The sequence below is a fragment of the Narcine bancroftii genome, chromosome 2 (genome assembly GCF_036971445.1).
Source record: "Narcine bancroftii isolate sNarBan1 chromosome 2, sNarBan1.hap1, whole genome shotgun sequence".
In the NCBI taxonomy this organism is placed as follows: Eukaryota; Metazoa; Chordata; class Chondrichthyes; order Torpediniformes; family Narcinidae; genus Narcine; species Narcine bancroftii.
Genome location: NC_091470.1, coordinates 302,228,218 through 302,241,549, shown reverse-complemented (window position 1 = coordinate 302,241,549; position 13,332 = coordinate 302,228,218). Strand labels below are relative to the sequence as shown.

Below are 13,332 nucleotides of genomic sequence, written 5' to 3'. Positions count from 1 at the left end.
AGAATCCAGGGATAAGAGAGAGGAGGAACCTCTTGTCCCTGAATCACAGGGTTGGGATGTGTTACATTCCCTCCCTGCACCCTATGTTCCTCCTATGCCGGCTCCTATCTTTCCTTCCCCTCCTATGACCTACCCTTCTGCACCTTCCCCACCTCCCCCACCACTAGAGAAGAGAGAAGAGAGCAGGAGTGGTATGATAACTTGCTCACAAAGCACTCGATTACCACCTCTGTTGGCAGGAGAGAGAGGTAACTTTAATTCAGAACAGCGTGAGACTCTTCAGGAAGAAAGGGCAGAACCCTTTAATTCATTTCCCAGGGAGCAGGAACCCAGACCTAATAAGCTAGAAACCAATTGGATGAGACCACTGTGGGAAGTTCCCATGGGAGAAGGTCTCGGTTTCGTAAATGTGCCCCTGACCAGTACTGAAGTGTGTAACTTTAAGAAAGAACTGACCTCCCTGATAGAAGATCCCCAGGGATGTGCTGAACAGTTAGACCAATTTTTGGGACCAAATATATATACAATATGGGGGTCTCGACATAGAATCCCCAGCAGGGGAACAATAGGTACTAACAGGTTTTGTTACCAACTCAGCCCCAGACATTAAGAGAAAATTACAAAAGACAGAAAATTGGCATGAGCAGGGAATAACCCAGCTTCTACAGATCACACAAAAAGCATTTGTCCAGACATCTGAGGATAAGCAGAAAGCAAAGGCTAACATTTTGATGCAAGCAGTTAAAGTAATAGTAGATGAGTAACATGGAAAAGGCAGGGACTGTGTGCCAGCTCCTGAATGTTGGGAGAAGTGCAGGGAGTGGGAGAGTAGAGACCAGAGATAATTTCATAAATCACGACTTCCCACTTCAGTCACTGACCAATATTGATTAAAATTCATGCTAAAATTTAAATGTCATAAAGGATCATTTTTCAATACTGAAGAATTAGCGAATTTAACTACCAGTTAATTCCAATTTATGAAATAAATTGTATTTAAATGTGATTTTGCACAGGGAGTACCTGAGAGTTGAGTGATGTTATAACATTTGCAGGGAGAAATGTTTGCGCAAATAGGGTGAGTTCTATACATCTTAACTTTAAGTGTATGTGAGATAAAGAAAGGATCTGATGTGTAAAGTGGCTGGATCAGCCAGTTGAAGGGGGAGTGTGCATGTCCCTTTAAGTGCACTGTGGCACTTGAAATTGAGGCTTCAGGCTCTTGTCTTGCAGTTAGAGGTATGGAGCCCTATCAACACATTTAATACATTTCTTCTACACATTCAGCAGTCAAGGTCCGTGAGTTTAAAGATCACCCACCTCTGGAGAATAAAGATACCTCTGGGGATTCCTATGGGGATTCCTATAAGTTTAATCATTCATTTCTCTGGTGCATTTTCCTCCGGAGTGAAATTAATGCCTCAGCACAATTTCTCTGTATTGCCGCTGTTATTTAATTCATGATAACTTTCCCCCATTCATCAGGTTTATATTTAAATCCGGTAGTGCGGAAGTTACATTGTAAATAATCACGGAGGTAAATCCTGCGCAACTGGATTCAGCTTAATGGAGAAATAAACCTGCGAACTGGTCTATGGTGGTGTGTGAGTACTGCAATAGGTGGAATATGATTTAAATTGGTGGCATAGTTCAGAACAATTGGGTGCATAAGAATAATAATATCATTAAGAACTCACAGATCTTGTACCAGATGCTATTCAGTACATCTTGACTTAAGGACTGGAGAAATTGGCATGTTAGAATGAGATTGGCATGGTACCAATATTTCTTGATTCAATAATGACTCCACAAGCTCCAGGATTCATGCAGCAGAACTTTTAAGTGGAATATAATAGAAACTAGCCTGTACTTAAATTATTGTGTGTGCAATCTTCATAAGAACATCTTTTAACTTTTTTTTGGTGCCTGTTTTACAGACTGTTTTAAATAAGGCCAGCTCCTGTGAGCTGTGGCACAAGGCATTTTACTTAAGGCAAAACTAAAGGTTGAATATGTTTCAAGTTCTCTTGCAGGGGCTCTTGTGCTGCAATGTCTGTTATGTACGCACTCTAACAAATTGGAGGGTTGTGCCCCATACAGACAAGCAGCTCCAACTGCATTTTAATAAGGTCTAACATATTCAAAACCCATGCAAATATGGTTTGTGTTTCATTTTACAATTTTTACACTAACACAAGGGAAAGTCAGATTGTTACAAAGTGCCGTAATTTAACATTTTTTTTCGTTTCTTTAATGGTTTATTCAGTTATTGTTGTATTTTACTTGTCTTTTGATTATTCAGTTATTGTTGTATTTTATTGCAGTTTTCAATGAGCTTTACATTTATTGTGTTTTATTCAGTTCTTATTGTATTTTATTGCAGTTTTCAATGAGCTTTACATTTATTGTGTTTTATTCAGTTCTTATTGTATTTTATTGCAGTTTTCAATGAGCTTTACATTTATTGTGCTTTATTCAGTTCTTATTGTATTTTAATGCTGTTTTTAATGAGCTTTACATGTATTGTTCATTGTTGTTTACTAATTTCTTTGGAATATTGTTCGTTAATGTTTTAAGCCCCCCTGGAATAGGGGCAGCAGAGGTTACAATTCAGCTCCTTTAGAATGTAGACAGGGCATAGATTTAATGTATAATCATAATGGGATATAAGGGATCCCAATACGGACCAGGGGAATTAAACAGCTTTAGTGGAGTACATCTAATTTGTATCATAGCCTACACAGGTATTAAAGACAGGAGTTTTGAAGCGATAGCACAAAGGACATGGTGGGACAAAGACAGACAGAATGGTAGTCAGCATTGTACATGTAACAGAGAGAGAGAGAGTTAATACATATGCTAATGTACACAGACAGGCTGCAACTCACAAGTTCAATGATATATATGCTAATGTTAGCAGACAAGCTGCAACACACAGTTAAATCACAAGAAACAATCCCCCCCCTGCTTGGTCACTTTTCATCACCCCATGAAAGGGAGCACCAGTTTCCAACAACGTGAGCTGCTTGACACTTTAATATCAGGCTCCAAACAGCCTTCGGAGATCGGTGGCCCTAGGGTTTGGGGCTGAAGAGGACATCAGATACTAGCCACAATTCAACGGAACCGCCTGACTACTCGTTCGCTGCTGAAGGCAGCGTTTCTCATAGACTGCTACTCGTTCGCTGCTGAAGGCAGCGCTTCTCATAGACTGCTACTCGTTCGCTGCTGAAGGCAGCGCTTCTCATAGACTGCTACTCGTTCGCTGCTGAAGGCAGCGCCTCTCACAGACTTCGTCGGGACAACACTTACAAAGGTCGTGTGCTTCAAAGACACTGCTTCAATATTTCAACGTATGGGATGGACTAGACTCTTTACTGAGAACTGGAGCCTGATACTCCAAACCCTAATAAGCAGCTGGACTCACTCCCCTGACCTTCATGGTGCTCCCCTACCTAAAGACTTTACACAGACATTACAATTCGGTTATTGACCAGCTGGGTAAAACTACACCTTACACTTGAAAGATCAGTGTTACTGATCTAAAAGAAAAGTGAGGAGGGGGGGGGGGGGGATCAGTCACACTGACACTAGTAACCAAAGATCAGTAACACTGATCATGGTGAAAGATCAGTATTACTGATCTAAAAGAAAAGTGAGGATTGTGAGAGATGGGAAAATTGATCTAAAATTATGAACATGGAAGAAACTAAAGTTCATCAGTAAAATGGCTGAAACCAGTTCAAACAGGATAAGTTTGGGGCTTAGGATGCAGGAAAGCAGAGTCAGCACGATTAACATAAGAATCTTCTATCCTTTGTGACAAGACCATAGGACTAAGATAAGGAATGGTAAGGTACAATAGAATGTAGGAAGTTGAGGTAGTCTGGATCAGATAAGGGTCTCCTAGCCCTGGACAGAAGTACCAAGTCATACATTTCTAATTAGCTAACCATACACAGATTTATACATATGAAATTAGCCAACCCTAGATAGAATGAGTCAACTCTGCATATTAAGAGACTGTAGCCCAGAGAATCAGGAAGGTGTGAATAAGGACAATGACATGATGGGGCACCCACAGGATACCCCCTGGTCCTCCAAGTGTACTGAAACTGCACGTAGGCAGGAAGAATTACCTATGCCAAACCCATCCAGGGGGCAGAAGAATGTAAGGGGGAGGGCATTCTGATACTGAAATTGACTGTATAAAAGTTTGGTGAGCCCCAGTATGTGTGTGTATTCCCAGGGTAAGGGGAAGCACCCAACTTTGCATTGTTGTAGTAATAAATGTTCTTTGTTCTCAATTTTTGTCTCGAGCAATTTCTTTAAAGGTACTTTAATTCCTAACACTTCCCACTCACATACCACCTTAAGCAGCCCCTTACTAATCACAGAGCACCCATGGCATAGGAATTGCTTAAGGTGGAATGTGAGTTAAGGGGGCAGTTTGAAAACCACTGATTTAAAGGATGATTATTGCTATCTAAACAGCTGATTGTATTTTGCCCTTCGCCATCCAAATTAAATGGAGTAATAATGGATCATTATAAAACAAAAAGGATTCACGCCATTGAAAGGAAAAAGTAGATTAAGAAACATAAATTATGCAAACAAATTGTCTGCTTTGTGAAAATGGAAGCCTTTCTATTTTGTGAATGTACCTCCACATGCATTCACACATTTTTAAAGAACTATTGTAATCTGGGGAAAAAAACAGGATGATTTGTCTTTGGAAATTTCCAATGATCCATTGATACAGCTGTTGTTTGTTCTGGTAAAGAAAGAAATAGTAATTGAGTCTCAAAAAAAAGGGTATACAAAACATTAATTATCCATTTTCCCCATAAGAGGCTTCCTGTCCTGCTGAGTTCCTCCAGCTTCTCATTGTTTGAGCATCTGTAGTCCTTGCATTTCTCTTTCCACAAATAAATAATCACCTGCTTTGTACTTAAATGGATTGTAAATTTGTTGATTTTGCTAAAACATATCCTAAGACTTCAAGGCAGCCCAAATGGAGTCTGGATCCACATTATTCAAGCTGCAGTGACCTTTACAACAAATTATATATTTTGGCATCAGAACATGCCTTTATAAACCAGGCAAATGGTTTATCCTCACAGAGCACCATACAAACTCTGGCTAGGTTTCTAGCCGTAGTTTATCACAATACCAAAGTTGTCAAAAGACAATTCAGTCTCATGGTATTTTACAATATGGCATGGAAGCAGCCAAACCATTTAGATCAATTGGGTGTAAATTTGGCGGCATGGACTTGTGGGTCAAAATGGCCTGTTATCATGCTGTATGTTTAAAGTTAAAATCACTTTTGGGAAGACAAGGACAATTGGAGCAATTTAGCACACAGTGGTGTTAAACCGTAAGGAGAGGGTGGAATATATTATACTCAATTGGCGGTTATTTGCAATAATAGTTTTAATTTATATAGCACTCCTAAAGCTAAAAGAACTCATAATCACCGAGGCAACATTAGAACATAAGAAATAAGAACAGGAGTAGGTCATCTGACCCATTGAGTCTGCTCCGCCATTCAATAACATCATGGCTGATGTGTCTGTGGTCTTAGCTGTTTCCCATAACCCTTAATTCCCATACATTTCAGAACTCTATCCATCTGTCCCTTAAATATTTTTCATGAGGCAACCTCTACTGCTTTATTAGTTAGAGAATTCCACAGATTCACTACTCTCTGGGAGAAGCAATAAGAGGAGACTTGCATGAAATTAAATCCCTGTGTCAGACTGCACAAGCTCACAAGTCCTCAAAATTTTATTAAACAAAGAATTACAATTAGCCCTGCTTTTGGAGAAGTGACCCACACTGCTTGTGGGCTGCTCATATCTGAGGAATTTTGTGTTAATACTGTCCAAACGTGTTGCAGACCATTAATCTTTGTGCATCTCTTTAAATCTGCACCGAAGATCCAAGAGGGACAACCGTCGGCTTCAGAAATCATGGAGAAATAGCTATACAATTAGTTTTCTGTTATTAACAGCTAATAGGATTTTATCAATATGTGACAGAATGGAATAAAATTATAAAACTCTAACCAATGATTACTGTTCTGTTCACCACAGCCGAGTTCTTAACCTTAGTTGCCTGAATACAAGAATCTGATCCCTGTCAAATAATCTTTTACCACCTCAACTTATGTGAATGCAAGTTCAAAGTCTAGAAGGCAACAGTGGGTGAAATGCAAATACATCACTCATCCCACAGCCAATTAATGTGCTCCATTTTAACTAAAATCAATCAATCCAATTATTAAAATATGGAACATATTGAATTTAACAAATATAACAATGGCATAATTCATAGTTCTGCACTTACAGGTATTTCAGGTTGTCCAGATCTTCAAATGCTTTCCTTGGTATTCTCTTGACTTGGTTATTATTCAATAATCTGTATAAAGATTAACAAAAATCTTAATTTTCTGAATAATAGCTTTGAAACAGATTTCCCCTAATAAATTCGTATGGCACAAGCTGCACAGAATAATGGTTCCATAATTCTTTATTTCATTATAGTCAAGAATACATTTTGAGAATCTATGCCAACTGTGAGCATCCTGTTTAGTTATACCTTGTTATAAAACATCAGGAGGCAATCATGATATGAACGATGAAATTAAAACAAAACTACACGAGCGAGCAGATGAGTCATAGATTTTTACAGCATGGCCTTTTGGCCCAACTCATCCATGCATCGCATGGACCTCCCATCCATTGCAGGTATCCATATGAGGTGCTGTCTCAAGTAGGCAGCCAACATCATAAAGGATTCCCATCACCCTGATCATAACATCTTCTCACCGATACCTTCGGCCAGAAGGTACAGAAGGATGAAAACCAATTTCTCTAAGTTCAAGAGCAGTTTCTTCTGAATGGTAATGACACTTGTATCTCCCTTTGTTACACTAATCTTGGATTGCCCCAATAGCACAAAAAGACTGTCTTCACTTTTGTAATTTATTTTTTGCACTCGGATTATCTATCTATGTATTTATTCTCTTTATTCATTTAATTCAATTAGTTTACTAATATAATTTTTTTATATTACAACACTATGCATTTATTTATATTTTTATGGTTTGATCTATTATGATCAATAAATAAAATCTTCAAAAAAATAAGTATCTGTTGGACTGCAGCAAATAAGAATTTTGGTGCATATGTACATTATAAACATTATTATTCCAACCAAGACATTAACCCAAGTTAGCTCCATTTACCTGCATTTAGTTCATATTCGTATCTATATACCTGTCCAAATGGCTTTTAAATGTTGTAATTGTACTCATTTCTACCACTTCTTCTGGCAGTAGGTGCCACGGTAAGCAGAGCAGTTAACACAACGCTATTATCTTCAATCTGAGGCACCTGCAAGCTCACACCAAGACACAAGAGCAACTTGTCCATGAACTACGCTTTGCAGACGATGCCGCTTTAGTTGCCCATTCAGAGACAGCTCTTCAGCGCTTGACGTCCTGTTTTGCGGAAACTGCCAAAATGTTTGGCCTGGAAGTCAGCCTGAAGAAAACTGAGGTCCTCCATCAGCCAGCTTCCCACCATGACTACCAGCCCCCCCACATCTCCATCGGGCACACAAAACTCAAAACGGTCAACCAGTTTACCTATCTCGGCTGCACCAATTCACCGGATGCAAGAATCGACAACGAGATAGACAACAGACTCACCAAGGCAAATAGCAACTTTGGAAGACTACACAAAAGAATCTGGAAAAACAACCAACTAAAAAACGGCACAAAGATAAGCGTATACAGAGCCATTGTCATACCCACACCTGTTCGGCTCCGAATCATGGGTCCTTTACCGGCATCACCTACGGCTCCTAGAACGCTTCCACCAGCGTTGTCTCCGCTCCATCCTCAACATTCATTGGAGCGACTTCATCCCTAACATCGAAGTACTCGAGATGGCAGAGGCCGACAGTATCGAATCCACGCTGCTGAAGATCCAACTGCGCTGGGTAGGTCACGTCTCCAGAATGGAGGACCATCACCTTCCCAAGATCGTGTTAAATGGCGAGCTCTCCACTGGCCACCGTGACAGAGGTGAACCAAAGAAGAGGTACAAGGACTGCCTAAAGAAATCTCTTGGTGCCTGCACATTGACCACCACCAGTGGGCTGATCTCGCCTCCAACCGTGCATCTTGGCGCCTCACAGTTCGGCAGGCAGCAACCTCCTTTGAAGAAGACCGCAGAGCCCACCTCACTGACAAAAGACAAAGGAGGAAAAACCCAACACCCAACCCCAACCAACCAATTTTCCCTTGCAACCGCTGCAACCGTGTCTGCCTGTCCCGCAGCGGACTTGTCAGCCACAAACGAGCCTGCAGCTGACGTGGACATTACCCCTCCATAAATCTTTGTCCATGAAGCCAAGTCAAAGAAAGATTATGGACCTAGCAACACAGGTTCGAATCCGACACTGTCTGTAAGGTGTTTGTATGGTCTCCCCATGTCTTTGTGGGTTTCCCTCTGGGTGCTTTGGTTTCCTCTCACCCTCCAAAAATGCAAACAGTTTGTAGGTTAATTGGTGTATTTGGGCAGAACGGGCTAAGGGCTGGAAAGCCTGTTGTCATGCTGTAAATCTTAAAAAAATATCTATCACCTTCTGTGGGAAAAAGGTGCCCCTCAGAACCCTTTGAAATCTTCCCTCTCTCATCTTAAACTTATGCACTCTAGTATTGGACTCCCCTACCCTGAGGAAAAAAAACTATGACTATTTACCTTATCTACTCCCTTCATGATTTTGCTATAAAATCACCCCTCAGTCTCCTGTGCTCCAGGGAGAAAATCCCACAGTCTATCCAGCCTTTCATTATAACTCATGCCCATTATCTGTACAGAATAACTGGCCAACTGAAGTGCTGGTGGAAGCAGTCTTTGCAATGCAGCCCATACAGCAAGAATACATGGAAGCCTTACATTGGCGCTCTGTTCCTGGGCTCACTGTGAATACAGTGAAATCTCATGAACTGTCAATGTGCCTTTCATATCTGCATCTCAGCTTTATGCGGGCCAAAACTGGATTGTTAAGTATGATCCCATTTATCACAAGAAAGTCACTGAACAAAATTTAAAAAAAGTTTGACAGGATATCTATGAGTTTAATGAATTAACAGTAATTTACTTCTCCAATATTGAATGTCTTTTTTAATGTTTTCATTTAGTGACCACAGTGAAGTTGGACAGACCCAATGGGACAGGCAGCATCCATGTAGAAAATGGACAGTCAGTTTTTTCCATGTCAGGATCTTTTAGCAAGCACTGTCCATTACCAAAACATGCCTTGACTGTGGCTTCCAGCTCGTTAGCAGCCACAAGAGGTTAGTGTATCCAGGGCTGTTGTGGGATTTGATGGTGGATAAGGGGTCAGATGGGAATTGTGAGTCACAGCTGGATCCAGTCTAATCTTGCCCATTATATCACAAGATATTATTGATTTGAACTCTCTGAAAGTTGACTTCCAGCAATGCAACTATATATTTATTACAAGTGTGATGGATTTATGCTAATATTAATATTTAAAGTTAAAATTTAAAATATATATATGTCTTAATAAAGTTTGTTTGAGTGGGTTTGGACACAGGGACACAAAAACACACACATAATTCTTTGAAATGGCAGATGGCAAGCCATTTTTGGAGTTGAAGCAACTAGAAAAACAGCAATAAAAATTAGAATTGCATGCTTCATTCAATTGCTGGAAAGCCTGTTTGCTTAAAAAGACTGCTAATTCAAAACTGCAAACAGTCATAAGTCATATGACTATTCTCAATTGAAAACTCAAAACAGTAGGTGTTTGCTGGAAAAATAATTGTGTATGCAAGAAAGATATTTTCTGCTTGAGCTGTGCAGACAGACCAGACTCTGATCCACTCAAACTTGTGGAAGAGACAAAGCCACATGCTTTCAGCATATTGATGTGAAGTAACTTCAAATGGCCATTTGCCAAGATTCATGGTTTTGGAGAAATGAAACCGTGGTGAGGTCATGTCACATGATTAATCATTTTTTGAAATCAGATATTACTGAAAAGAGGGATATTTTTATACCAGAAGATGCCTGACTATCCTGTAGGTAACAGGACTGAAGAAGGGGCTTGGCCACCCTGTAAGATACACAGGATTGAAATGCAGTAACAAAAGACTGCTTATGTTCTCCTTACAAAATGAAGGGAAACTGGAAAAGTGGTTTTGAAGAAAATAGCCACTTCAATATCTCTTTGAGAAGAGGACAGATTCTGCTGTGTCCATTTTCACACGACCACTTCATTTAAACCTTGTCTGGGTTTGTGAAAATCATTATGGAAGAAAATAGCCACTTCACTGTCTCTTTGAAAATATTCCAAAACCTCCATGCAAGTGAGGAAACATTACTCATATGAAGAAACATTGCTCTGAACACAACTCTACAAGACATTTGTGAGCTTTAGCGGTCTGATGACTTGAAATTTAAAAATACTTCAAAATTGCTTTTGAGCAACAATTTAAAGAAATCTAATGCCTCACACTGACTCCATAATTGCTTTTAAACAGCAGTAAAGACTGAATTTCAACACAAAAGCTTTCTGAGACTGAATTTTAAAGTCACCTAATCAGAATCAAGCTTAAACTGTAATGGTTTGGGTTTTAATACGCATACATATAAAAATATTTTTGCATAGTTGGGTTGTTAGAGTTAAGTAAGAAGTGTTATGTAATTAATAATAAAAATTATTGTCTTAGTGAATTACCACTCTGGTGGTCTAGTGCAATATTATGAAGGATTGCTTGGAATTTATTTTCTACCAACAAGCTCACAAAAAATTCTGCTACTCCTTTTGTTCTCAGGGAAGAAGTTGAACATTTACTCCTTTGTTCTTTGCAGGGAAGTTAGAGGTAAATTGTTCTATTTTCTCCAAATACACTACGATGAGACAGAGTTAAATATCTGAGATATTTGCTCATAACTTGACCATTCAAGGACAAAGTGACAAATGACAAAGCTTCTTGGCACTTCAAGATTGTATTTCAAAATAAATATTTCTTTTCAGTTTTATTATCATACTAAAACCAGTGAAGCAGAAGTTTGTACAATAGCCGCAGTATGTTATTTTTAAACTGGTAGCCAACCAAAAGCTAATTGGATCGTGGAATCACCGGTGACTGTTTTTCATGAAAGTTCTGTTCAGCTGTAAAAATTTCCTGTGACTTTATTCCATGAATATCAGCCTCAGGAGCTGATCAGATTTAAATAGTAAATGCAATTAATGCCACCTCAAACTATTTACCTCTTTCACTCAACAATGCTCAAAACATTTTCCATTCATGCTTGCAAGTGCAACTGAAATCTCAGAATCAGAAATATGCTTTAGGTGTGGTGTGGAGATTGGAACCTTTATCCATTCAACCTGGCTGGGTGCAAAGGTAAGATCTTTCTAGAAGGTCCCGGGCAACATTCTGAAATAAATTACAAAGGTGAATTTTCCACATGATCCGAAATCGTACCTTTTAGGAAACATTATGGATGTGAGTTTTAAACTATCCAAGTACCAAATTCAGTTTGTGAAGGTTGCCTTGGCAAATGTATAGCAGTCATGTGGAAGTTCAACTCCCATCTAAATACCACACGATGGATATGGAAATGCAGAATTGCATTCCCCTGGAGAAAACCACATATAATTTAAGGAGGGAATATGACACATTTGTTAGAGTGTGGCAAACCTACCTGAAAGATATTGGTACACAGATATGACTATCCCCCTTTGGAATAAGGGTACTAAAAAAATCCATCCCAACAGGGAAACAATTGGGATCAATGAAGTGGGTCATGATGCAGACAATGTGCTCTTTTATTTGTATTTTTTTCTTTTTATTCTTTATCTTTGGTTACTTGCTTACCTTGGTTGGGTTTTCCTAGGTATTTGTGGTTTTTTGTATCTGCGTAGGTTCTATGAGTTTATTTTCATTTATATTGGGGCAGGGGGTGGGTGGGGATGTGGTGGGGGGGAGATAAAAACAGACTTTGTATGTCACTTCGGTATTGAAAGTGATTGCATTTTTGGTTTACATTTATATAAGTCTTTGAAAATCAAAAATAAAATATACAAAAAAAAATTGGTCAGTATGTTTTAAGCCATTAACTAAAATGATAACAGGATGTTACTAGACAACAAGTGAAACCTAATTAATCTTGGTGAATCCTACATTTCTCCAGCAAGATTAGCAGATACAATTTAATTTGTCACCTCCCAGGCATCTGTGTGTGTGAAACAACAATCTGCTGGAGAACTTAGAAGGTGGAAGAGTGGCAGTGGGGGGAGAAAATGTGAACAGCATGCGCTACTATTTCAGTTAAAAGTACTTCAGAAAAATAAAATTGGTCACAACAAAATTCAGAAAGCAACGTTCTTTACTTTTTAATTTGTCAAACTGAAAGGTAAGCCCCCATGTTGCAGAGGTTTCAAAGGATTGATTGAACCATAGATCCTGAGGCTGCTAAAATAAATGTTCTGATTTCTTATTGCACTGGTGAAAAGATAAACAATAAAGATAATCTGCTCAACAATTTTCAATTGACCAGACTTCATGCCATTTTGCAATACTGTTATATCACTCCTCTCCAGATAAATCCAACATGCAATTTTTTTTAAAAAATGATTGAAATTCTCAGCAGGTCAGGCAGCATCTAGGGAGAGAAAAAAAATTGTGTTAGCATTTAAAGCTGCTGTCATTTCAGAGAAACTAGAAGTGAGAAAGAAGCATGTTTTAAGTTTCAGAGATGAGTGAAAGCAATGTCTGTGTCTGGATGAAGACTAATTGGATGAAGATTGGAAAAGGATGAATGTGGATAGCAAATAGAGCAATAAATGCTTCTTTAACTGGGAGACACAAAGTATTGGAGTCACTGGAACCCTGAAATAAAATTCTGGAAATGCCCAACAGATGATGCTGATTTGTTTAAAATATATATATATATATATATATATATATATACTGAGTTAATACTCTAGAGCAATCTGGAAAGGATGGTTATCTGAAATGGTTCAATTGTCGCAAATCCTCATTAAGCATAAGAAAGAGTGGCCTCTAACGTCATCCTGCTATTATGTCAAAACTATTTTTCTGTTCTCTACCCTTAACCATTGACACACTTTTAATTTAAATATTTAATTTAGTTCTTAATTTCATTTCGAGATATGGCACAGTAGCAACCCCTTCCGATGCACGAGCCCACACTGCACAATTACACTCATGTGACCAATTAACCTATTAACCCCATGCATCTTTCAAACATGGAAGAA

The 13,332-nt window shown here is 38.9% G+C and overlaps 1 protein-coding gene across 1 annotated transcript in view; it reads right to left on the bottom strand.

Annotated features, from left to right (window-relative positions):
- Positions 1-13,332, bottom strand: part of LOC138755486 (peroxidasin homolog) — a 545,492-nt gene that overhangs the window by 259,735 nt on the left and 272,425 nt on the right. The window contains exon 3 of the mRNA XM_069921525.1: positions 6,352-6,423. Within this exon, the coding sequence (XP_069777626.1) occupies positions 6,352-6,423 (72 nt within the window). The remainder of the gene's footprint in view (positions 1-6,351; positions 6,424-13,332) is intronic.